This window comes from Equus asinus, chromosome 4 (assembly GCF_041296235.1).
Source record: "Equus asinus isolate D_3611 breed Donkey chromosome 4, EquAss-T2T_v2, whole genome shotgun sequence".
NCBI lineage: Eukaryota > Metazoa > Chordata > Mammalia > Perissodactyla > Equidae > Equus > Equus asinus.
In genome coordinates this window covers 32,723,438-32,750,087 of record NC_091793.1, presented here as the reverse complement: position 1 = coordinate 32,750,087, position 26,650 = coordinate 32,723,438, and the positions used below count along the sequence as shown (strand labels likewise).

The 26,650-nt window shown below is 36.2% G+C and overlaps 1 protein-coding gene across 2 annotated transcripts in view; it reads left to right on the top strand.

Moving 5' to 3' along the window:
* Window positions 1–4,866: 4,866 nt before the first annotated feature.
* DCN (decorin) overlaps window positions 4,867–26,650 on the top strand; it is a 37,498-nt gene continuing 15,714 nt past the window's right edge. The window contains exons 1-3 of one of the 2 annotated variants that reach the window (XM_014841262.3): window positions 4,867–5,350; window positions 9,233–9,479; window positions 22,889–23,001. In XM_014841262.3, coding sequence (XP_014696748.1) covers window positions 9,266–9,479; window positions 22,889–23,001 — 327 coding nt within the window. In that variant the 5' untranslated portion in view covers window positions 4,867–5,350; window positions 9,233–9,265. Of the gene's footprint in view, window positions 5,351–7,254; window positions 8,453–9,232; window positions 9,480–22,888; window positions 23,002–26,650 lie in introns of those variants that run through there. The other variant, XM_014841263.3, reaches the window with a different exon arrangement.

Below are 26,650 nucleotides of genomic sequence, written 5' to 3'. Positions count from 1 at the left end.
CGAGGCAGTTGGTTGGAGTGGTAAAGAGAACAGTGCATAGAATATGTGGCTTCTTTATGCATTAGCTCTATGTTTTTATAGTTTATCATGAAAATTGATTATGATAGGGCCTAACTGATAGGATTTTCATGAATCTTAATTGAGATAATGTGCTTAATCAACACGCCGCAGTGCCTGGCACAGAATAGGTGCTCCACATGTTTATCTTTAACATATCGCGTCAGCTTCCTGAGCAGTGGCGCTGTTTTTGCCATGCTCATCTTCTTGTTACTAAGATATTAATACACTCAGACTAAAGCAATAAGCTCCTAACTAGTGCCCTTGATTCTAGTTTCACCACCCTGCATAGACTTGCTAAATTTGATTTTCTAACATAAAACTTTTATCATGTTATTACCTCATTTAAGTACCTTTGATAACATCCAGCTACTAGCACAGTAATTGGCACATATTAGTCACCAAATGAATGTTTACTGAACAAATGTATGAATAAATAAGTGCCCCATGGGAGACTTTCAAGTCCTTCCACAGTCAGACTTGAAGGCCCCTCATTTCATCCCTTATCTCCCTTCAGTTACTACCATAAACCTGAGACATTCCTGTATTGTGCAACTTCAGCGTGGCAGGCACCACGGCAGTTCTTGAATAGTCAAGGATGATAAAAGAGCTCATGGCTTCTTTGAAGGAAAATGTCCACTCAAGTCGCATTGATTTATTTGTTGTCTCTTGCTTTCCCATTGTCCAGATTTTGATAGGGCTGTTCCGCCAGCCTAAAAACTGTCTCTCTCCTTTCACATTCTTTTCATCCCCCAAGATTCAGCTCAAATTGTTCCTTCTTCTCCATAAACAGTTACTTAACCACCCATGTGTAAAGTGATCTTTCCTTCTGACTAGCTAAGACAATTATTTTTAATTACATCATATTTTATTTTGGTTAGAAATGGTAATTATATAATGCACTATAAGTTTTCTAGTAGGATAACTCTAAAATCTTATTAAAAATATATATAGCTTATTATATAAATCTTATTAAATATACATATGCCTTATCTCCTTACTGCAATGTAAGTCCTTTGAGGTCATGCTCCTTACTTTACCCTTTTCATTTCTTGGTATCTTACAAGGGGCTAGTATGAACATTTTCTCTGTTAGTGGTTCCTCCATCAATATTTGCTGATTGATTGATTGTTTGATAGGTTTCTGGAAATTTCTGCATATTTACCAGAGAGGTATGTGCGTTGCACACACTGGTAGGTATTCAATAAATGCTGGCTTGTTGCCCCAGTGCAAACTGATTGATCAATATTACGAAAAGAATAATAACTCTCTTGACTGAAATCGACAAAAGAGATGCTCCTGAGCATTCAAGAAGAGTCAGAGAATTCAGAGACTGAATATGTCTTTGTGGTGGAAAGTCAGGTGCATATCTCCATACCTTTTCCATATTTTAACCCATGACTTGCCCTGTCCTTGTCTCTATTCTTATTTCTGCTTCATTGCTCAGAGTAAAGATTCTTCACCTGGAGTCTCTGGATCTTTAAGTCTAAGAACAGACGTCAGCAGGCCTTGGAACCCAGTAAAAGGTTATGCATGAAGAAAGTCAGGCAGTTATTTAACAAGTACAAAGTATAGGTTTAAACTCAGGCCTACCTAACTGCAAAGTCCTTGATTTTCCAATTATATTGGGTTTAGGTGATTTCTTGGATTACTAGGGAGAAAACACTGTGGGCTAAGCAAGGGATGCAGTCTGGTTACTGGACTGGAGTGTCCACAGAAAGGTTTGTGATCCCCACCACAAGAGTGGCAGCAGCAGAAGGAACAGCAAACACTGATATATCATTTGAGATGTGTCAGACACAGTTCTAAATGCTTTATGTATTGATCTTTTTAAAACCTCACCACAAACCTAGGAAGTAGGTAGTACTATGGTTACCCACATTTTATAGATCAAAAACCTGAGGAACAGAGACATTAAGTTACTTGTGCAGGGCACAAGGACACTGAAGAGTGGCGATGGGTCAGGGCGGGGAGTGGAGACATATGGGAAAGAAAGAAGAGGCCAAGGCAACAGATTTCTACCCAATTTTGTTTCAAGCCATCCTGCATTCAAGGCTGCCCTGAATTCCACCCCAGCCTTCTTTCTTGGCTCAAGGAGAAAATCTGTCTAGGGTAGCAAAATAAGAGCCAGGCAACCGACTCTAGCCCCTGACCTGACTTTGAAGAGTCAGTCTAAGAATAAACCAGTCACATCAGGTTTGTGAAGATAATCACTTGCTTCCAGACCTCTTTGAAAACAAAAGGGTGTCAGAAGGAGAGCTTTCAAGGCTCTGGCATTCTTCACATCCTTAATATGCAGGTACAACTTAAATCACTTGTATTTGATGTTGGTGAGAAAGAGTGACTAGCCTTGAAATGAACTTTGACAACATGTAGAATACAGTTACCCTGTTAAGTCGTAGGTTGTCAGTAGAAATCACAGTTTAAGTGGTTTTAACAGCGGATGTGGTATGTGCTCTGAATTTGAATATTTCAGATATCTATACAGCAGCCTAGGTTTCTGTGAACTCTGACCCCAAACATTCCAAGCCAGGATAAATTTCAGCAGTCTCTACACAAGTATTACTTCTAGCCTCAAAATTGTTCCACTTCCCATTAGATTACAAGGGAGCTGGCTTCTGAAGGTAGCCCCATGGCTTCTTTGTGACTTAAGTGCATATGGCTTTGTTGGAACTTGGCTTCTTCTACCTAAAAGTGGATGTGACAATATATGTAACTTAACATCTGATTAAAGATATAGGTTTTAAATAAGACAATGTTTGGTAAAATCCTTGGAATTTTGGAGGTAAAGCTCTTACTAAAATTTTAAAAATGGAAATATTTGTTCCTGCACAAATTTAAAGTTTAAAAAGAATTATAACTTGGTTATGGTTTTTAAAATAGGCTGCAAAGGCACGTTACTCAAGAATTTTGATAATTAATTTTCTGTATCCTAAGAGCTTGATCTTTCTGAAGTTGTAGTGTAGTAGTGGACAACCAGATCAGGTGAGAGTAGACTTGGGTATGAGTTTCTGTTGGGCTTCTTACTGGCTCTGTGAACTTGGGCAGATCATTGGCCTTCAGTTTTCTCATTCTGTAAAATGGAAACAGTAAATATAATTTCCATTGACCAACTCAAGGGATTGCCATGATATGCATCGGAAAACAATAAAAGCTAACGTTCATGGAGAGCTTAATTTACCAGGGCCATGCTCTGAGTTATGTGCTTTATATATGTTGCCTCATTTTATCTTCACACCAACATTATGAATTACATAATAATTTTTACCTATTTTACAGATATGGAAACAGACTCAGAGAAGTTAAGTGAGTGGTCTGAGTTCATACAGCTTACTGTCAGAGGAAGACCAAAAAGGCTCTGTTTGATAAAAATAAGATGATCTACATATTGAGATAATGTCATTTTCTCCTCATGTCCTACTTCTTCTACTTTTTATTTAATACCCTTATTCCCTTCATTCTTTCTTTCTTCCTTCTTTCCTTCCTTTCTTCCTTCCTTTCCTTCTCTCTCTCTCTCTCTCAAACAATTATTGCCATTATCATCATATACACTATAATAGGATTGGGTTTTGATAAGGAGCAAAGTAGGGCTGGGCAAAACAATAATCAGGATGTAGTCCACAGCCAATGGTCCAACTGTCTTTATGTAGTATTCACCAAGCGATGCTTGAGAATTAACTATATACCGTGACTGGCTGGGTACGAGGACACTACAAATATGAAGACAGTACACTTCCTCCCTTAGGGTAAGACATGTACATGAATAACCATAATATGAAGAAGAAGCCTCTGCATGTCATAAGAAAGAGAAAAATGCATGAGGAGTTCAAGAGAAAAAATTTATTCCAGGTAAGGGGATCATGGACTTTGCACCCATGTCCGGGGAAAATAATACTTGCCTCTTTCTAAATCATCAGAATAACTAGGCATGTGATTATTAAATGTCAAGGAGAGGAGGAGCGGGGTGAAATGTTAAAATTATGGAGGCTGGGCTTGGAAAACGAGGCCAAATATCATGTGATAGCACCCTGCCTCCTCCTTTAGATACTCACTCAAGAATTTAATTTCTTCAAGTTTCTTCAAAGCAAAAGAATATTTACTGTAGCCTTGTGGACTTCGATGGCTAGAGGAGGGAAAGCAGGAGCATGGAGGATGGGAGGGCTGTCCTCTCATGTTTCACAGATGCTGATTTCAAGTTTCCACCTGGTAACAGCCTAGGGGCCAGGGCATAAAGATACAAGTCAAAACATAGAGACACCCACAGAGAGAACTCACAGCATCCAGCACGGGAATTACAAAAACTCAAAAAAGCTTTCCAGGGGCTAAATAAATATCTTTCCTTGTATTTGCACTTTTTTTTTTTTTTATTTACTGAAATTTGGAAAGATACATAGACTCTATTGCCTTTATTTAAAAGTGTAGTCTATGAAAACAAATTTTTTCATATACAGGTTAGATTAAATTGTGACCAACTTCTAGTATCTATGTGTTTTATTAAAAAAAAAAAGCGGTGGACAAGAAGAAAGAGTTTGAACTATGCGTGATGAACTTGTAAATGACATGCTTTTGGTATAAAATAGAGGCTTTCTTCCAGGACACGTTAGAAATGTGTTCAAAATATATAGAAAAGCTCCACAGCCTGATACTTGAATTTGCACAAACAGCCCAAGGCAAGCGAGAATCCGAATGAGTATTTCCACAGAAGACTACTCATTTACTTTCACAGACCACATTTAAAATAACTACAGGATTAATTTCATTCCCTTTGCCAGACTTCTCCTGAAAGCAAGGAAAACCTGGCATTTCGGAAGTATAATAAATGTTACTTATAAACAAGACTGGAAAGAGTGGATAGTGGATTGGGGTTGGGGGTGGGGAAACGAACCCTTTAGTTACAATATTTTAGGGAAATGAATCGAGACAATAAAAGAAATTTCAAGTCCAGTTGCTCCACTATACGACATCAGCAGTTTAGAATCGTAAGCAGAAGCAAAAGGAATAGAGCAAATGAGGAGAAAAAATGGCCGATAAAGTTTCTGGCTCCAATACAAGAGACATATCATTACCATATGATCTAATGTGGGTGTCAGCCGGCTTGTGTTCATTGAGGGAAACTTTATTTTTTAACTGTGCTATGGAGTAGAAGCAGGAGGTTTTCAACCTAGTGACAGTCACAGAGCAGCACCTACCCCTCCTCCTTTCCACACCTGCAAACTCTTTTGCTTGCGCTGAAAATTTAGTGTAATTACATCTCAGCTTTGAGGGCTCCTGTGGCAAATCCCCGGATTAAAAGGTATGGTTTTCAATAATTGTCCTGAACTCTGCTACAGACTAATAAAACTTCGATCCAGTTGAGAGAAAAAGGAATTGCTTGGTGAGAAAAAGAAAAGAAAAAAGAATTGTGCTAAACTTTTAATAATGTTTCTGCAGCATTTTAAACAAGTCTTGCTTGAAAACAGAAGTTAAATATTTGGTAAAATGGTTGAAGGCATTGTTTTAGTTCTTTCTCTCTTTTCTTGCAAAGATGTTTATTAAAAAAAACTAGAACCTAACACCATGGATATCTATATTGATATATTTTGTATTTGTACTAATGAAATGTTCAGCTCTTTATAGGAAGTGTTTACAGAAAAGTATTCTAGACTAGCATACTGTTTGTAGCTGGTTTATATATTTAAGGATTTACTCCCCTCCTGAATTCTTGTGTATTTTAAGAACTTTTAAAACCTCAGGGAAGTGAACTCTGGTGATTAGCTGTAGAACTCTAATATATATTTCTACAACTAGAAAAGAATATAAATTATCACCAGAGAGGTAAAAATAAACATTGAAAATATTTATGTTGATTATTCAAGACCTAAAATAATCGCAGAGTTGGCTACATAATTCCTTAAATGTAAAGAAGAGACCATGTCAGTATTTTCAATGCAAATAAAATTTTATTATAAGATACATTCACTATAAAATGAGGGTAGAGGTTATTTTTCTTTCTAATTTCAGAACAGGGTAACGTGATGACCTCTGGTTAAGTGGGCTCCCAATTTAAATACCTGTGGCTTTTTCTTCCTATTACTGTTTTGACCAGAAAAAGAGCCAAATGCCTCCTATAGTACCCCTTATGTATAGATAAATCCTGCTTTTATTGTTTATTTTTAAATTATTTCTACTATTCTTGAGGTTCTTAATTTACCTCGTGCTGGGGATTTTAATTTTGCTCTGCATTTATAGCTTTACTTATCTCCTGAGGGTTAAATTTTGACTTTGAAAGTCACACCAAGGGCATAAATGGCATCACACAAAAGTTGATCTGAATGATATAGTTAATTTAATGGGCTGAAGAAGTTTAAGAAAGCAGAAATTATTACTTTTGATAAAACTCTTATAAATTATGGCAATGAGCTTTAGTGGAGTAGTGACATTCTTCTTCGCAATTAGCATTTAGGAAAGAGCATGCATTCTGAGAATACTTAAAACAGTTTCAATGAAATTTAAAAAGTATATTATCTCAATAATAGTCTCCTTGGTTCCTACATGGGCAACTGCTGTGTTTTTTTAAAATTTTTTCTGATTTATTAAGGAAGGAAGGAAATGATTAAATAAATCATTAGTATCAACAGCCCACACTCATTGTTTTAAGATGCTGAGTCTTCAAGTATCCTGACAGTAAGCTGTTTCATGGGGAATTTGTATGAAGTTTCTGGACATTTTATTATTCTTCCCCAGGACATTCAGGATTAAAATGCACACACACACACACACACACACACAGAAAAGTGATATAAAATAAGTAATGGAAGCTATAAGCTGCCTGTTGGCATTCAGTTTCAACCAAAAAGAATATTGTATGGAGAATTTGCACCATTTAAACAAGAGCAAACAAATGTAAACGATAATTTTCCTCTGAGCTAACACTCAGTATTTCCTTTTTTGGGTTAGTGAAACAACCAGGCATTTTCTGCTCTGGAGAAAAGATCAAAAAGTGACATTTGCATTAATTCTCGTTGCTATTTATTAAATCTGCAATGACTATGCTTCGTTTTTCTTCTAAAACATTAAATATGCAAGGCTAGCAAATCTGTGGTAAACCGTAAACATTGCATTTTAATGTGAAACAGGCAGAAAACCCCTCCCTTACATGCCCTGCGAGGGAACACTGCCAAAACAATAGGCTCTCCTTTAAAGGACAATGCAGTGACTGAGTGGGAAGGGGCTCCAAGAGAAAACTTGATCCTGAATTTAAAGGAGCAGTGTGAATAATAACCTTTGTAGTATTTTTTCCATGAAAACCCAAAGGCCTGTATTGTCTATGATCTGCCTTAGACAATCTTCATTGATAGATAAGAATAAAGGTATGAGAAACTGAAAAATATTTGTTTCCTCTCTAGTGGATCTAGGCAAACATTTCTAGAAAGTACATTAGGGTTAGGGCATACAGAATTTTTTTCTTTCTTTCTTTCTTTTTTTTTGCACGTGCTATAATTGGATAATGACTCCGAACAGTTCTTTAATTGTAGTTATGAATGTGCAACTTTAATAAAGATTCTTATAAGTGTCCAATTCAAAGTAGAGATGCTGAGACTAAAGATAACATCTGCAATATGTTTTGGAAATACTTAGAACAGTTTCAAAGGGCTTTTAAAATATATCAGCTCAAAAACAGACCACCGTTCTCTACATGATCAAGCACTTTTTGTTATTCAGATTCATTGAGATTTAGTTATTCAGATTTGTTTAGTTCGCTTCAGCCAACTCAACAACATAGATATATGTAAGTGCTTATGGAACAAATGGATAAATACTGTCTCTATTTGTTGAAACTGTACTTTTTTGTTTGTTTACAAAATAGCCCTATTGATAAAACCATATAACATCTAAGTCATATAAAAATCAGGATTTTCCATATGTGTTGATCGGTTTATTAAAAATTGTCAGTTTGAGAAACTGGCCAATTGATTTATTTTTAAAAGTGAATCTTGGTTATACCAAGCTGAGGTTTTCAACTTGATCTCTTTCTCATACTAGAAATTTGATAATGGAAAAAGATAATTTCGTATTTTAAAAAATCAGACTGGTTGCTTGGAAAAAATTGAATAACTTGTATTGTTAATAAATCGGTGGTCAATTGAGTCATTTGTGTGCAAAATATTGTGAAAGGCCCAGGGGTACAGAACAAAGAATAATAAGACACGCCCTGAGGGAGTACATCTTCTAGTGGAGGGGACAGAGCACGCACGCAAAACAAATTATAATAAAATGTGATAAGTTCTTTAAAAGAGGTAAGAGCAACGTACTTTGGGAGCACAGAAGAGGGAGAAAGCAGGTCCTACCTGGATGAGCCAGGGAACACACAAGAAAAGCCCATTCGCTCATATAATCTTTACAGCACTCTTACAAGGTAGGTATTTTAAATGGCAATTAGCTTTGAGTATCAGAATTGAGGTGGGGACTGGGAGTGGAGAGAAAATGGAGAGAAATGTGCCTTGAGATAGCAGTTGGTAGCAAATTATGAGTGGTTTTACATGCGACAAAGGGGATGTGGACCTTATTGGCAAGCCATGATAAGTCAACCAAAGGTTTGCAGTAGAAGGTTAATACAATGAAATTTAATCTTTAGAAGATAACTTGGGCAGCAGTGTGGAAGATGGCCTGGAGTAGAGGAAATATTCAAGGCAGGGACCTGTTGGAAGCTCTTGCCATAGTTCCTGGAGTGATGAGAATGGCTTGGCCCAGGATAAATACAGTAGGATGGGGAAAAGAGATTGGCTTCCAGAGATATTTCTGAAGCGGGAATTGGAGATCTCTAATGTGTATAGACCAAACTTTCTTTGACTATGGCATGGCTTGTGCAGTGAAAATTCCAACAAGATTTATCTTCGTGACAATTTTGCAAATGACATAAACATACAATATATCATCTTAATTCAGACTCAAAATTCCATACAAGCAAATTTAAATAATATTCAGATGTCTTTTCATAAGCAAATAGATGTGCGAGATAGTCTATAATGTACCTTATCACCTTCGAGTACGTTTTTAGTGCTCTGCTTCCTAACGATAAATGAAATATTATTTTTTTATGCTTTTCTCTATGTTCACTCTACTGTGGGGTCTTATCTAAGAAATGACCCACAGACCAGGCAGTGCTACTCTTCTAAACCTTTTGTTTGTTTCCTAGGTTCCTTGGTTGTGAAAATACATGAGATAAATCATGAAGGCAACTATCATTTTCCTTCTGCTTGCACAAGTTTCCTGGGCTGGACCATTTCAACAGAGAGGCTTATTTGACTTCATGCTAGAAGATGAGGCTTCTGGGATTGGCCCAGAAGATCGCATTCATGAAGTTCTAGACTTAGAGCCTCTGGGACCAGTGTGTCCTTTCCGCTGTCAGTGCCATCTTCGAGTTGTCCAATGTTCTGATTTGGGTGAGTGGAGTGCAGGCTCTCTTTACCTACCTTGTTTGTTTTATTCATAGGAATGGCTTCCCTGAAGATTTAGCATTTTCCCTTTTAGTCTCTGCAATTCCAAATGTGAGAGACAGTGCCACCTAATGAGGAGTGAAGGAAGCAGAGTAGGAGAGAGAGAAGTGGCTTTGAGGTTGAGACCTTTTTTTCTGTCTTTTTAAAGTCAGGGCTCCATCACATTGCAATCTTGGACACGTCATTTTTTAAAAGAAATCTTTCTGAGTTTCATGGCTCCCTTCTGTCAAATAAAATTTTGAACAAAACAATGTCTTATATTCTAGGATTGCAGAGTGACAGTTTATTTTAATTCCGTGATTTGCTTTCATGAAATCTCAGTTATTAAGAAAACCTGGTCATATCTCTCTACTCTTGGCTTAGGCAAGATAACAGAGTTTGAACATTACTAAATTCTAAAATATGCAGAGTTATCAGAAGCAAAGCAAGTAAATTTTAGAGCAAAAAATTATCTTTCGAATCCCAAAATACTCCTGTAATCTCTGGGTGTTAGTTTTGTCTGTACTTTGGCATTTTATAATCCAGTTGTTTATATTCTTTAGAAAGTTTCAAAGGAAATCTTTATAACTAAGTGTGGTGTAAATATTCGTTATAATCACAGAGCATATATCTTTAGCCTAACACTGTAAATACACTTTGATTTATTATCTTTCAAGAAAAATTTGGCCTGGGAATTCCAAGAGCAATACACTTAGAAGATAAATCTCCAGAAAGTTTGAAGCCCCAGCAGATGGGCCAAAGGGGAATGAATCTTGTTTACATGGCAGCTGATTCACATTCCTCTTTTCTTCTGGTACATTTTCTTATTGGAAAGAAGAAAGAAAAAAACTTCACAGAATGATTCTGCGATGGTGCATTTCCTTATGGAAGAAACCCAACAGAGTAGTAGGACACTTCTTTTAGAGGCCATATATTTATTCAGAACATGCTTTCTAGCAGTATTTTGCAAGAAAAATTGCCACTAACTTTTGTGGTTAGAGTAAACTATACACAGGAACCCAGGAGAACAGAAAATATTTTGAATAGTGACAACTGTGAAACAAACAGTTTGAGATAGCTTCTTCAGTGCTAACATATATTATATAGCCATTTAAAACCCAAATAAAAAGTGTATAGAAAGTCTTTCAAAAGACTGCAGGATAATTCCACTAGATTCATTCATTCATTCATTCATTCAGCAAATATATTTAGAACCCATATTGGGTCAGATCTGCTCTAGGCCCTGGAGAGAAAGGGATGTGGAAGACAAATATGGTCCTTGTTCTTATGGCTCTTATAGTCTACTGGTGGTGATTATGCTTTTCTGAATTGTATATTTGCTACAGGGGAGATTAGATTACTATCATACTCTACAGAATATGTGTGTGTGTGTGTGTGTGTTTCAGGAAGATTGTCCCTGTGCTAACATCTGTTGCCAATCTTCCTCTTTTTGCTTGAGGAAGATGGTCCCTGAGTCAACATCCTTGCCAATCTTCCTTTACTTTGTATATGGGATGCCACCACAGCATGGCTTGATGAGTAATGTGCAGGTCCAAGCCAGGATCCAAACCAATGAACCCCGAGCCTGCCAAAGCAGAGCACGTGAACTTCACCACTATGCCACTGGGCCGACCCATCTACAGAAATCTTTCATAAGCACCTAGGGATTACCTGCATTATTGGTTTACGCAGAAAAATAATGAGGTTGAAATATCTGAACAAAGCAATCAACACATGATGGATATACTAGTGGCGACATTTTCAAGTTACTAAAATGACTGAGTTCTTAAGAAATGTGATGCAAGTTAAATCTCTTTGCCTCTCAGAACGAGGTTAAAGGATTTGCGGTTACTCTCACTACATATATTATCAACAATGAACGGTTGATAATTTTTAAGGGAGGAAGACTTGTCCAGTCACTTGACTGAAGTTTTATTTTTCCATAAATATAGTTTTTCTTTGCTTGCATGATAAATAGTTCATAAAGCTTGACTTTGGTGAAAGCATTGGGACAATTTTTCCCCCAAGCCTATTGATCAAACTAGACCGAAAAATGTAGTCTTAGAAAAATATCGTGTTCATTGACTTGGCTGTCTCATGAGACAGTTTTGTCATTGTCCTTCTTATGGTTTTGTTTTGTTTATTTTGTGTTGTTTTAGATGAGAAAGTTTTCTAGTTGTTATCTTTTCTCTAGGAGCCCAGAGTGTACATCCTTCCTTTATTGCACATAGGCTTATTGACCCTTATATACAAAAGAGGTAGCTAAGATTGTAGTAATTCATTTCAGGGAACCATATTTAACTGAAACAACTGAGTTCCAATGAGCAATGGGCTCATCCAACTTATTTTTGTTTTCATTAATTCACAGATGCATATTTAAATATGTTGTCAAAAATTTTGATCAGATACTTCTAAAACAGAAAACACGTTTCTTAAAGGAAAGAACAATCCACTTGCCTTTAAAGAAATCACTTTAGGGGGCCGGCCCATTGGCGTAGAGGTTGAGTTCGCACGTTCTGCTTCTCAGCGGCCTCGGAGTTCGCCGGTTCAGATCCTGGTTGTGGACACAGCACTGCTTGGCAAAAAAAGCCATGCTGTGGTAGGTGTCCCATGTATAAAGTAGAGGAAGATGGGCATGGGTGTTAGCTCAGGGCCAGTCTTCCTCAGCAAAAAGAGGAGGATTGGCAGTAGTTAGCTCAGGGCTAATCTTCCTCAAAAAAGAAAAAAAAAAGAAGAAATCACTTTATTCACATTTTTAACTACTATCTAACTCACTTTATGATCTTGGCAAGCTGTTCAGAGCCATGACATCTTCATCTGCAGAAAAATCATGGTCAGTCTCAGAGATCCTGAGTTACCTGTATGTGTGAGTTACCTGGCTCATAATAGAGGTTCAATACATTTTGTTAAATATATTATGATTACGCGGAGTTAAAGAGGGAAGAAAAGTAGAAAAAACGCAAAAGCAAGGAAGAAGAAATGAATAACCTCATTCATAATAAAGACAATGCTGTTGATTTTATTTTTAAGTTCTCTAAAAATCTGAACATGAAGCTTGAATTATCATAATAAAGAAAAAGTGCAATGCACTTTGGGATGAGAAATGTGAATGCCTATCTGTATCAAAGCCTAATGCTTTCTTAAGGATTATCCCTGCCAGAACTTTTAATGAGCTGAGAGGAGCTCTAGTGTTGAAGGACAAGGGTGCTTTGTCATCTCATTACCTAAACAATATTTAATATAAATAAACATTTCTCATTAAAATATTTGACTATTTTTGCCACTAAGAGGTATGTCTGACAAAGTTAAACAACATCAAGTTTTTAAACAATTTTTTCAAAGCTAAGATGTAAAAACTGTGAAATTAAAATTGGATAATTAGTCCATGGGAAAACTTGGGTGTTGAATAAGATACATTGACCTTTTCAGTCCCTGGTTCTAATTTATCAGAATAGAATTATAGTACGTTTTTCTAGAGCCTGGGGAATTGAAAGAGTAAACGTATATTTTAGCCTGTCAAAGGAAGTAATGAATTCTCCATAGATATTGCAAATTGTTTGGCTGAACTTGATGTAATTTAGCTTGTAATTTGAACCAGAATTATACGAGACCAATATCTTCTCTTCTTTCTTTATCTATCCTCTTAAGACATAAAACAAGTCACTCAATTATAGTATTGATTAAAAACAACAATAAAAAATAAACATAAGTTTAGCAAATTCAGAAATCTAGGAGTTACTTAAAATAATAAACCTACACTGTAACTCATTCTTGTCAGATCTTTAAAAAATGTTTTAATATTGATCTTGTGATTGGATACTTTGTTTTATGTACTTAGTATCTTGAAGGAAGATGGTTTCCCTTCCTTGTGTGCTCTCTGGCTCAGCCATTCATTTTTGGATTAAAGGCCGCCAGATAGCATTCTTAGCTATTGACATTATTTGGCATCTCATTGCTGAAAAACAGATCAGCTCTGACAGGTAAAAAAAGCATAAGCATTACTTTTTATTATTCTTCCAAATAAAAGTAATAGTTATTGACAGATTTCTTATAAACAAGTCTCAAAATAACTGAAATACCTTTTAAAATAATTTAATAGTGGAAATAACTTGGCTTGTACAGTTCAACACCTCTGAACTCAAGTCCTGCTTTACCAATTACTACCTGTAACTTTGAACCTTTCCAAATCTGTTTCCTCATTTGATAAATGAGAATATATCTTACTTAATTAGATAAGAATATAAAATATTTATCATAGTAACTGTTACACTCAGTTTACCATTTCAGACAAAGTCAGCTAATAACATGAGGTTCTTTCTGATGTTTTCCTTTATTTTTCTTTGAAACTGAGAACCTCTAATAAGTTCATGGCTTGTCAAGTTGGATCCGAAATAACACCTTCTTTCCCTTTCCCCCTAAAGAAGGACACATCACCTCTGAATGTAAATAGATAAGAATTAGAAAATTGTACAATTATCAAGCAATTCAGCATTCTCCAAACACTATTCCTTTGAACAAAATGGGTTTGTCTGAGTGGAGCACAATGAAGCATTTGTAATCATTTTTTATAAAATGATTTTTTATAAAATGATTTTATAATCATAAATGATTCCCAACCCATGTCTTTAGCCCTCTAGAGATGATGCCAGAAGATGGAATGTTTTATTTTGCTGTTTTAAAGCATTACAAATAGCTAATGGTTCTTACAATGTACCTCATATTGCAAAGGATATTTTAATTTTTAAAATCCCAGGAAAAAATTGCAACTCTTTAAATTGCACAGATTTCATTTTCTTCTTTTTTAATCATTTTGTCTCAACTGGTGAAAATTGTGTCAGTGGTGACCCCTTGGAACATAGTATGCCACAACTTGTCTCCTGTCTGGGGAAATTGGCTGTCCAGAAGCAAATCTTATAAATGAAGTAAATGCACTCTTCGACTTCTTCCAAGAAATCAACCCAGAAGAATAAATTAGGCCTGTTTTATAGAGGGCAGAGAGAATGCTGGAAGCGCCGTTGCTTTCATAGCTCAGGTCTGGCAGCAGCAGGGACATGGGGTGACCCTCATTCAGAGCTTCAGATGCATCAAAAGGGAGTCTCCAAGATGTAGTACAAGAAGCAGGCTGTGCACACAGCATGCCCAGTGGGTTGTCTAAAGTAGTGTTGGCTAGGGGTGGGGTATGACAGATCCTCAGATGTGGCAAGGGTAATGTTCCAGTGTGACTCAGATAACCAAGGCTACTGACTCAAGGGGTTAAAGATGAGCAGGAAGAAGAGAGGAGTCAGAGAAGGCCAAGGAAGCGTCTGTCTCCTTGACCTAACTGAGAACTGACATATCTCTGGTTTCCTTCTCAGTCCCAGGGCTGGAGAGAGAGGCAGCTGTGTGGGATCAAGGCATTTGGTTAGACTGCAGCTGTGATGCATTCCTCTCTGGATGATCATCCTGGCTCTCCAGAGGACAGGGTGGGAAGAGCTTAGCTGGGATATCCACTCCCTGGGTAAACAAGGAAATGCAGAAGACCCTCTCTTCTTAACTTTTCTCCTTCAAAAGAGTAGCAAGAAGATTATATATTTCCTTGAAAATAAGGATAAAGGAGAATTAAACCAGTTTGCAATCCAGTCTTAATACAAGGCGAAAGCCCTGTAGTGACTATACTCTTAACACTCAAGACTCAATTAACCCTCGACTTAGTCTGCAGATTTCTTAGAGGCAACTTCAGCAGCTTGTCTACTTCTGTGCTTTCTCTGTGACCTACATTTGCCTTGATTATTCTATAATAATCAATTTTATATACATATATTTATTTTTTCAATATCTTTAATTACCTATTTAAGCATCTCCTCTCTCTATCAGAAGGGAAACATGCTGATAATTTATCCTTGTAGACCCTCTACTCAACAAAATGCCTATACTTGGTAGGCTCTCAAACATCAATAAATGCTTGATGAATGAATAAATGAACTTATTCATGGCTTAGGGCTTGGATGAGTGCATAATTCTACAATGTCCTAGATTCTATCAAGCTGGAAACAGGAAAGAACATGGCTGACTGGGAATTAGGAGTCAGGGAGCTGTGGGGCACGCTTTCCTTTTCCCTTTGAGGATGACCATAGAAGCAGAAAGCTCAAACCTTCCTGACTTTATTTGGAAAAAGAACGGAATTAAAGGGGCAATCTTCTATATATCTGAAATCTAATCCAACTGCCATCACAGTCAAATTGCCATTTTTAAGAGGAAAACTTGCATGCCTTGAGCAGAAGAGTTTTGTTTTTTTTGTTTTTTTTGAGGAAGATTCTTCCTGAGCTAACATCCATTGCCAATCCTCCTCTTTTTTTGCTTGAGGAAGATTAGCCCTGAGCTAATCTCTGTGCCAATCTTCCTCTATTTCTTTTGTGTGTGAGACAGCTCCACAGCATGGCTGGTGAGTGGAGTAGGTCTGTGCCCAGGATCTGAACCCACAAACCTGGGCCACGGACCAAAGTTCAGCGTGTGGAACTTTAACCACTCAGCCGTGGGGCTGGGGCCCAGAAAAGTTTCTTAATGGAGCTGGGACATATTATTTTGGTCTTGTGCCAAATATTGAAGCGTATCACCACTGTCCTACTTATTAAATTGAAGACAGGATTATAAAAAATATTGTTGGAAGTCAACAAGGGTCAATCTTATTTGGACCCCTGCCACAGGACAGAAAAGAAAAAAAAGGATGATGTTTTAGGACTGGCCTTTGTCCAACATGATGTTTACCAGATTGCTGACATTTGCTAGCAGGACAATGCTATTCATCACTGGGACAACTGGGGGGGGAAAGAGCACAATTCTTATTAGCCTTTACTTCAGAAATGATTTTCTGGTAACATCTTAAGTAGAGTTTTACTTATTTTAATAAATAACGCCATTTTTAAAAAGATGAAATTCCTCTTACAGAATTTGGGAGAGCAAATAAATAATTCAGACTAGCCTTGGAAATAATTGCATTTTAATGGAAAATTTAGAATTATATTAAAGGATGCTTATTAAAAATAATTAAATTTAGGAAACCACTCTGCTCCTGTTACTATTGCTGAATAAATATTACCTCAAAACTTGGCGATTTAAAAAAATAATTTTATTTTCCTCATGATTTGAGGTACAGGAGATTTGAGCAGGGCTCAGACAGGCTGTTCTCAATTGGGGTCTCTCATGAATTTGCAGTCAGGGTTCAGCTGAGGCCGTGGTCTCTGGGTTGGCTAGCCTAGGTCAGTCACCTAAGATGGCTCACTCTCATGACTGACGATTGATGCCACTGTCACCTGCAAGCTCAGCCGTTCTGTCATCTGGAGTGCCTCAGGTGGCCTCTCCAGCATGGTGTTCCCAGCATAGACAGACTTCTTACCCCTGGGGCCCCCAGAGCAAGCTTCCCAGAAGAACTGGCTAGCAGCTGTACAACCTTTACTGACCTCTCCAAAGTTATGCTGTGTCACTTCCACCACATTCCATTAGTTCATAGAGGTATCAAAAGGCCATGCCAGATTCAGAAGAAGAGGAATTTGAGTCCATCTTTTGATAAGGTTGCGACAAGTTTGTATTGAAGAGAGCATATACGGTGGGAGATATAATGAATGCCATGTTTGGGAAATGCAATTATCTACACACTCAGATTTATGTACATTTCTAATGAGAAGTACGAGCACAAATTATGTATTATATATGGAAAGTCCACAGATATTACATGTCCTTGTGAAGGTCATTATTTAAAAATTGCAAACTATTTAGAGGTCAAATCAATTGTATTCAAATCAATTGTATTCAAATCAACTTACAAGTCTACTTCATAGTGTCAAACTTTCTATTGAAGGCTGTAAACGAGGCATCGAGTCACATCTTTGAGACTTTGTTTCCATCATAGAGCATCTTTTTCAAAGCAAATTTTACCTGGCTAATTGATATTTCATTTAAAATGCTTAATATCTTACTTTTCATATCATTTTATGAATGGCTATAAAATTCATCAGTATCAATAAGAATGATTTAGTTAAAATCCTATGTGGTTGACAAAATCATATATAAGGCAGAATTTGTTAAGTTGATTTAAAAGCTTAAGGTTAAAAAAAACAACTTAAGGTAGAATAATTGTTTTCATAGCATACTGCCTGTTTCTATACTCTTTAAAGATTCGTTTTAGTTCAAATAAACAATTTGTAATTGAAATAGAATTTTTCATCACCACAAAATAATCCTTAGGTCTGATGTATTTCTACCTTCAGTCTACTTCATGCCCAGTATCCTCAGATTAAGAGATCGAGCTAAGGGATGCTAAGTTAGAGATCCTTGTTCTCTCTGCATAGTGGCTGAGTTGATTTATAACACAGGTGGTTTTAACTCTAAAGATGTTATGACCAAAAGAACAAAGATTGATATTTCACAGATTTGCGAAAGAGTGTGGCATTTGCCACTATTAAAATACAGTTAAATTAACCACGAACAGATTCTGGGAGTTAATTATTTGTTGGGAGCATGTGCTTACTAAACTGGAGGGTTACCATCCAAAGGTGGAGCTTGGTAGATAAGCTCTCCAAAGACCCTGAAGTTCACGGGAACAATGATCATGTAACAAGACCACAAAATGACTGACAAGAAAAGCCAACCCACGATCAAGGGCTTTAGGGGAAAATAAATCTGTGTTTGATACACCTTCAAAACAGATTCCAGCTTCCAGGATAATATGCGTTATAACTGCATTATACAGAAAAACCCAAAACAATCACTTTGCCACAGACTTACAGGCTAATAGTCAGCAAGATAACTGGAGCCGCACCCTCTCATCTCCTCATTGGTAATAATGACAGGCACCAGTAATTGAGGGCCTGCTGTGCACTATGGTAGGAGATCATTCTGTAGAATAGCCTATTGAATTCTCACAAAAATTCCATGAAAGATGCAAGAAAACTGAGGCACTGAGAGCTTAAGCAACTTGCCCAGTGATCTGAAGGATCGAGAAGAGGAACAAGGATTAAAATTCAAATAGTGATCTTATAAAAAGAAGTTTATAGAAACATTTATTAAATATGCTAAACCTATAAGATAAGATCCGCTTCAACAAGTGCAGCAGATGCCAGTATTTTCCAGCATAACTTCCCCTTCTCCCTTCCGTGTTATTTTGACAGAAACTTGCTCACAAATATATCAAAGACAGAAGAAAGTGAGAACAATTTTCAGGTGTAGATAAAGGGGATGCTGTATTTGATAGTAGCATTTGTTTCTAAAATGTTCCTGACCAACCAAGAATCAGAAAGAAAATTATGATTATTACAGCTAGTTGTATCCTAATACTTCTGAGGGAAAATAAGAACCCTCATGAAAGCAGGATGTGAAGAGGTGATTGTAACAAAACATAACAGGAAAGATCTTTAAGTTGATTATGAACTTTTCACCATGGGACATCAGGGCAAACAATGATTTTAAAAGTAACCAATCAAAAAGCTACCTCTGTGTGTAGAGCAGTAAGATCAAAGTTCTGATGAAAAATAGTCATTTGTGTCTCTTATCCAGGACCTACAGAAAAGAAAGGAAACTAAAATGCAGGACAATACATTATAAGCATATATAGAAGGAGTTTGAAGGGGGAATCATTGTTATCTGGAGTGGTTGGATGAATATTATAGAAGGAGGGGGTAATGGGTGTGCTTTAAACGATTGTCAAAATGGAAGGAGAAGGAAATGAGTAGGCAGAGTATTCCATGAAACATAATTACATGAAAAGAAACAAGAAGCTAGGAATAAGCACAGTATGTTCAAGGGACAGTGTAGATCAGCATCTTTTAAAAATATGCACAGTGTGGGCCGGCCCAGTGGCATAGCGGTTAAGTTAGTGTGCTCCACTTCAGTGGCCCCAGGTTTGCCACCTCAGATCCAAGGTGCCGACTACACATCATTTATCAAGCTGTGCTATGGCAGATGTCCCACATATAAAATAGAGGATGATGGGCAGAGATGTTAGCTCAGGGACAGTCTTCCTCAGCAAAAAGAGGAGGATTGGCGGTGGATGTTAGCTCAGGGCTAATCTTCCTCAAAAAAAAAGTAGGCACAATGTTTACATGCATAAATGGCACATGATTTATTTCTAGAGTGAGACTCTTACCATCTTGTTCTTGGTTTAATTTAACCATGAGCCACCTTGAATAAGCCATTTAACTTTATTGGATTTCCGTTTCTTTACTTATGAAAGAGGGAGTATTGAATTAGCTTAGAAGTTCCCTGATTTCTGGGACACTAAATTTTTTTGAATGTTGAATAAGTTAATTTCTTGTTAAGGTCAAAACCAAATCCAACAAAATAACAACAACCTGCCATCTGCTATCAGAATCATTTTTCAAAAGAAGGTATATTTAAAACGGGAGCAGGAGCTCATCTCAGAAATATGCGTGTGTATGTGTGTGTGTGTGTACATGATAATTTATATTAAAACTAACCAGATCACCCTCACTTTTTTCTGATTTTGATATAAACTAATAAGAACCTCATCCTAGAGTCTACCTGACCAGCATTTGGGAAACATAGACTAACTGATATTTAATAGTCCTTCCCTTTGTGACATTCTAAGGACTCGTAACTGGGATAATTTCCCTGTCATACTCTACCTAAGATTGTTGAGCAAGCTGGTTAACACTCCAATGCCCTGTCTAGTCCTTAAACGTATGGCATGTTATTAAGTCTGATGTCAGAACAATTCTTCTTGGGGATACAGATAGATATGACAGAAAAAATGTCTTGGAAAGTAGGAGAATTGTCTTCCTGTCTGCATTTTGTCACTCCTAGCTACATGAGCTTGTTCATTTCATTAAACCTTTTCTAAAAATCACCTGGAAAAATGAAATTAACATACTGCCTTACCTACCTCACTGGATTGTTGTAAGGTAAGTAATATAACATATTTTAAATTTTTTATAAGCTGTAAAGCTACATGAATACAAAGTTTTAATAAAATACTGATATGTGAAATCCCCCAAATGGATATGAATTTACTAGTAATTCAGGGGAGATGTTAGGGTTATGATTTTAATCATTAAAATGACTCTTTAAGAACTAAACTGAAAAAATCACAAGCTTGAAGGCTTTTTTTATGCTAAATCTTCAGAAAAAAAATGTATATAATTCATCCCAAGTAGTTTCTGTTGTTATAAAATTCTAGGATGACAACGTAATCAAAATTGTCAGCCATCCAGATATATCATGTTTTTCTCTCCACATCTGAAATTTATCTGCACTTTGGCATTGAACCAATGTTAAGAGAGCCACTAGAAGTGAAGTCCAACAATGTATAAAAGTAAGCCTAAGAGGAAATTAAGACATTGACAAAGAAGCCCACAAAGTAATGATGAAATGTAGGCGGTTAACTTTTTTCCAAATGAAAGGAATTGTGCCTTTTCTTGGTTGGAGAATACTAATTATCAAAGATTTAGCAGAAGTCTACCGCTCCTAATTGCGTGAAATTAGCAAACTGACATTTCTGAAAATGGCAGCGATCATGACTAGATAGCGCAGTTCAATATCCTCCTGCACGGGAGATGCTTTGGTGGTTTGCTGTCACTGAAAACGCTTCACTCTTGTTATTTTTCTTAAACTCTTTCTGTAGTGAGTCTTGGAATACATGTATGAACGTGTAGAATCACCTGCATTTTCATATTTAAATTTATAATGATAGTTGATCACTGAATTGCGAGCTAGACTTTTTATCCACAATCAACAGAGCAGGGATCACATGAACAAAATATTATTTGGAAAGAACTCAGAAGCAGGTAATTTCAGATATATTTTCTGTAATTGACATGGAAGATGTGAAAATAGGAATGTGGCTATCATAATCAAATTTATCACTATACATTTACATAAGATTAAAAATTGGAAAGATATCTTCCCAACCTAGCAATTATTATATACTGTGTTGTAATTTTCTTTTTAACTGAAAACTATAGATTGAATTATATTTTCCACGAGGAAGTGGACAATTTCTATCTTGTTCCTGCTGTATCCCCAGGGCCTAATAAATTGATGGTGCCTAAGAGGTATTCAATAAAGCTTTGTTGAATGCATGAAGGAGCGATATTCAGCACTTTAAGTCTCAGATATGATGGAGAAGTTTAGAAATATTTCTGGTTTATTTTATGCAATCTTAAAATATAGAAATGATCAGATGAATTCGAGTTAGAATATCAAATATTTTTTTTCTCGAGGAAGATTAGCCCTGAGTTAACATCTGTGTCCATCTTCCTCTACTTTATATGTAGGATGTATGCCACATCATGGCCTGACAAGGTGCATAGGTCCGCACCTGGGATCCAAACTGGTGAACCCTGGGCCGTCGAAGCAGACCGTGCAAACTTTGCTGCACCACCAGGCAGGCCCCAGAATATCAAATTTTTGCTTAACATTCTACATCAATATGGAACAAAGCCAGTGGAAGAGAGAAAGGCAAAAGGCTATATCATTTAATATTTTTCTCCATTACCATTCATAATGATGATTTATTTAATATGCATACCTTTTGAATGAAAACAGTTCATCTTTATATATGTAGTTGAATGACTATTGAAATGTTTTTCAATTCCATAGAGCATTTGGTTATTCACCGTGTTTACATCTATAAACTAAAAACAGTAACTCAGTTAGTTAGACCTAAATTTAAGGTCCAAAAATAATGCTTCATAGGATTTATTTTAGAGAAGTTACACTAGCAAATTTATTTTATTTTATTCTAAGTAGCCACATATCTATTGGTCATAAAATATCAATTAAAGTTGACATTGTTTTGGTATTCCAATAAAAACTGAAAGAACTATTCTCCCAAAAGTTTGGCTAAATTTTCAAGTTGTTGACACAACAACTTGCTTGCATGGTCATATAATTTTAATTTTAAATGTAGATCTGTGACAGTGTTAGATTTATGAAGAGGATTTTTGATGATTTGGCTAAAGCTCTTCCCTATTGACAGGATATTTATGTAGAAAGGCATAGATTTATAAATCACTCATACTTAACACTTATCAAAAGAAGTGCATACTTTCTAATACAAGAACAATGAAATAAAACCCACTGTGTACTGAGAAATTTGAGCCACACCCTAACAAAACACAAATTCTCCCCTCATGCAAAACAGTAATTACATGGGGCAAATAATGTGTTCCATTTATGATTTCAAAAACATTGTTTGACTTGATTGGAAAAGATAAAAGGTATTTTCAACTACCATTGATATATTTCCTAGAAGAAGAAAAATATGTTAGGGTAAAAATATGTTATGGTAAAACTATCGTTGCAACATTGACTTCTTTGTAAACACAACCTTTGTGATTCTGTGGCCATGTAGCCCATTTTACGGATTGCTTTTCCTGTGGTTCTAGGTCTGGACAAAGTGCCCAAAGATCTTCCCCCTGACACCACGCTGCTGGACCTGCAAAACAACAAAATAACCGAAATCAAAGATGGAGACTTTAAGAACCTGAAGAATCTTCATGTAAGAATTTTTTTGGTGGGGTTGTTACAAGATCTGACTCAAAGTACGTTTTTAAAAGAAAACTTAGTTAAGGCGAGGAGTACTATATGGTAATTAATAAGCACATGAGTGTTCATTAAATTCTATTTTTGAGGGTGGTGGAGGAAAGCATCAAATTTGTTAATCCCTAAAAAATCATCCCGTTTTCTTACACATACCCACCCCATATATCTTTGGTATTTGCTTCATAAAAAAATACTTTATATCTTAATCTTCTCTCATGTTTCATGAGCAAAAATTTTTATCTTCCCAATTAGTTGTACTTCAATAGTGGAACAAAACACAAAATGGATTGATCTTAGAATGATTTTATTTCTTTGTTTCTTTTGTTTTCTTTCCTTCATTTTCTGAGAGGCACAAATAACCTTGTAAAGGCTCAAAGATTGGCACTCAAGAGAAAAAGGGATAACCATCTATATTTTATTTAGTAAATATAATTCCATCTTCAAATATGTAAATATTATGCATGCCGTATCCTTATCTTTATCTGTTTTTATTGTAATTTTTGCTTACCTCTACTTCATTATAATGTAACACACCCAGTCTACCAATCAGGATTCCAGCAGAAAAGAGGTAACACTCTCAAAAGAGTTTCACAGAGGAGACTTTACTGAAGTGACTATTTACAAAGGAATATGGGAACCAACAAGGCATTGGGAAACATGCAAACCCACAAGGCCTGAAGAACTAGGGAGCCCCAGAGCCCTGGAAGAGCTGGGGAGCTATAGTCCAACCTCCTGATTTCCTGCCAGTGTCTCCTATGGTTGAACCTAACTAGACGTCAGAGGACAAGAACATCTGGGTGATGCAGGCCCCAGAGGTCAGCCTCCTAGGATATAGGAGATGGTCCAAAAGGCAAAGAATGAATATATCTTTAGTTGGGAGAAGGTGTGTTATAAATGGAGAATGACCAACCCAATCAAGTAGGGTTAAGCCTTGCTAAGGAAGCCTTCTCTAACAGTAAATGCATCTTCTGTTTGCATAGGGCATCAGAATCCTGATAACATTTGTCATCTCCTCCAGCTCTCTACCTGTGGGATGATAATGATATGGTTTCCCTTCAAAATATCAGTGCACATTTAGTGTAAATAAACTGGACTTCGGTGTCCTGAAGAAATACTACAAGTCTCACTCTATCTTGTTCTACTCTGGTAGGCTGCTCTAAAAGTATTGAGTCTGATCCAGGAAAAGGCATTTTAAGAAGGGCATTAACCTTTGAGACCCAGAAATCATGTCTTAAAGGCACAGTTGATAGAGAAGTGGAAACACAAAAGGAATTTTTAAAAGTCACAAATGACATATTTGAAGGACAGTGTTGAAGATGAAGAATTGAATTTACTTGCTTCAACTACAAGATGAGAGAATTGATCTATTGACAATTGAATGGGAATTTCAGGGAAGCAGACTTTTGTTCAACACTAAAATGCAATGTAAAAAATTAGAATTTTCAGAAAATGGAGAGGATTGCCTAGTGATGGGTTACCTATCTGTGGAGATAAGAGTTCATAGTTTCTTATAAGGAATATCATAGAAATACATTCTTAAAATTGGGAGCACATACATAGAAAACTCTAATTTCATGTTCATTTCTTTCTCCTAATCATTATAGAAAATAATTGAGGGCATATATAATAAGAGTAGGCAAGACATAGTAAAATATAAATATAAAAAATAAATCAAAATCATCTGGCTGCTACATATTAGAATAAGAAATATAGATACAAGGTAAATAATTTAATGTAAAAGTAAAATAAACTGGTCATGATGTACTATTGAGTTAATATAACCAAGATAAGATTTAGTTATGAACTTTCTGACAACCAAGATGAGAAAAGCAATGAACATTTATCCATTAGGAGGAAATATACCAGGTTTTTTAAAAGGAAGCAAAGACTTGTTCCTTAAGATTTTAAGCTTTTCCATAATAAAAATAATAACACTTAATTTATTGAAGGGTCCAACAATATAAGTACAATATGCTATAAGTAGTGAGTGTTATGGGCACCAAGTAAGAGAAAAATAAGACATCATCCTACATCAGGCTACCAGTTAGTGTTTTGAGAGAATATGAAACAAAGTGGTCTTAGAGGATTAGCAGACTTTTGAAAAGAAGAGAATAAGAGGGCTTTCCATGCAAGAAGAAAGGAAAAGCAGAAGAAAATAAGCAACAGTTAAATAAAAATACAAGTTGGTTAGGGTTAAAGATACAGGCTCCGAAACATGGAGGGTAAGGCTGGAGCTAGAGATCTTGAACCTTGGCCCAATGGGATCCATCTCTGCTGACAGGACACAGGGCTGCAGCCCCCACTCCCTTTCTCTGTTTTCAGGCATGGTTTCCCTGGGAGTGAGCTGATGATGACACCAGTAAGGTTTGTCAATTACTATTTATACTATCGTTGGAACAAATTTAAAGAGGTGATAATAAATAATGAATATCATTACTTTCAATAAACTAAAATATTAAAAAGCTTCATGTTATTTTCATAACTTTACCTTAAAGCTACTTTTTTAAGGAAGGAGAATTCTCATACTCTAATCCCAACTGCCTGTGTATTTAAGTGTAATCTGAATAATTTGTTTAAACTCTTTATTTCCTTAAATAGGGGATATCTTGTTTCCGTGATGTTCTTATTAAATCTGGGATTTGTAATAACGTGTTCTTTCCTTTCCGAAGTCTCAATCTAAGTATGTTTTTGGGGAACTGTCATCTTGGCAATCTCTTTCTTTTTACTTCAAAGTGTACATCGGAAGAAGAGAGTGAGTTTATTAGAGCTTCCAGCCATTCAGAGGATGTTAAACAGCTATTTTTCCTCTTACTCTTTCATTCTTGATCATTTCTATCCTTGTTATTTGGCAAATGAACATCATAATTTCAGCCGGGAGAGCCATACTTGAATGAGAAGGAAGGAGAGAAATGAAAAGTTAGCGAGGATTAAAATAGAAAGGATTTGACCAAAAGTTCTTTTCTTCTCAATAATTTTATTAATTTACAACTCTGTGGCTCATTATGAGTGGTACATGTTGCATAAGAGTAATTTTATATCCATATATAGTAGGAAAACTACATAATTATTCTATAAAATAATTGGAAGTGGGAAAATGAAGTACGGTAATGCCAACTTTGAATATTTTTCCTTTGAATTAAAGCTTAATAAATCTAGTAAGGAAAATTTTTAAATTAGAAATCACTAAAAATTTTTTTCAAAGATTGAATAATAGCAAATATTTGTGTAGCAATTACTATACGCTAGGCAATGTTCTTAGTACCTTAGATACATTAACTTATTTCGTCCTTATTACTATTCTTTGAGGTAGATACCCCTGAGAACTCCTTCATATAGACGAAGACACTTAGGCACAGAGAGGTTAAGTTACTTCCTCATAGTCACACAAAAAGTAAGAGTCAGAACTTGAGGTCTAAAGTCAGAAGCAGTCCGGCATGAGTCTATGCACTAATAATTGCCTATAAATATGATGGTAACTATAAAAGCCCCTAAAACAATATCTGGTATAGTGAAAGCCCAACATAAAAGTAGCTTTGGAGAAAACCCTACATATTATGTCAAATTTCAACATTTAACCTAAAATAAAAACAGGTTTTTCAGATGAC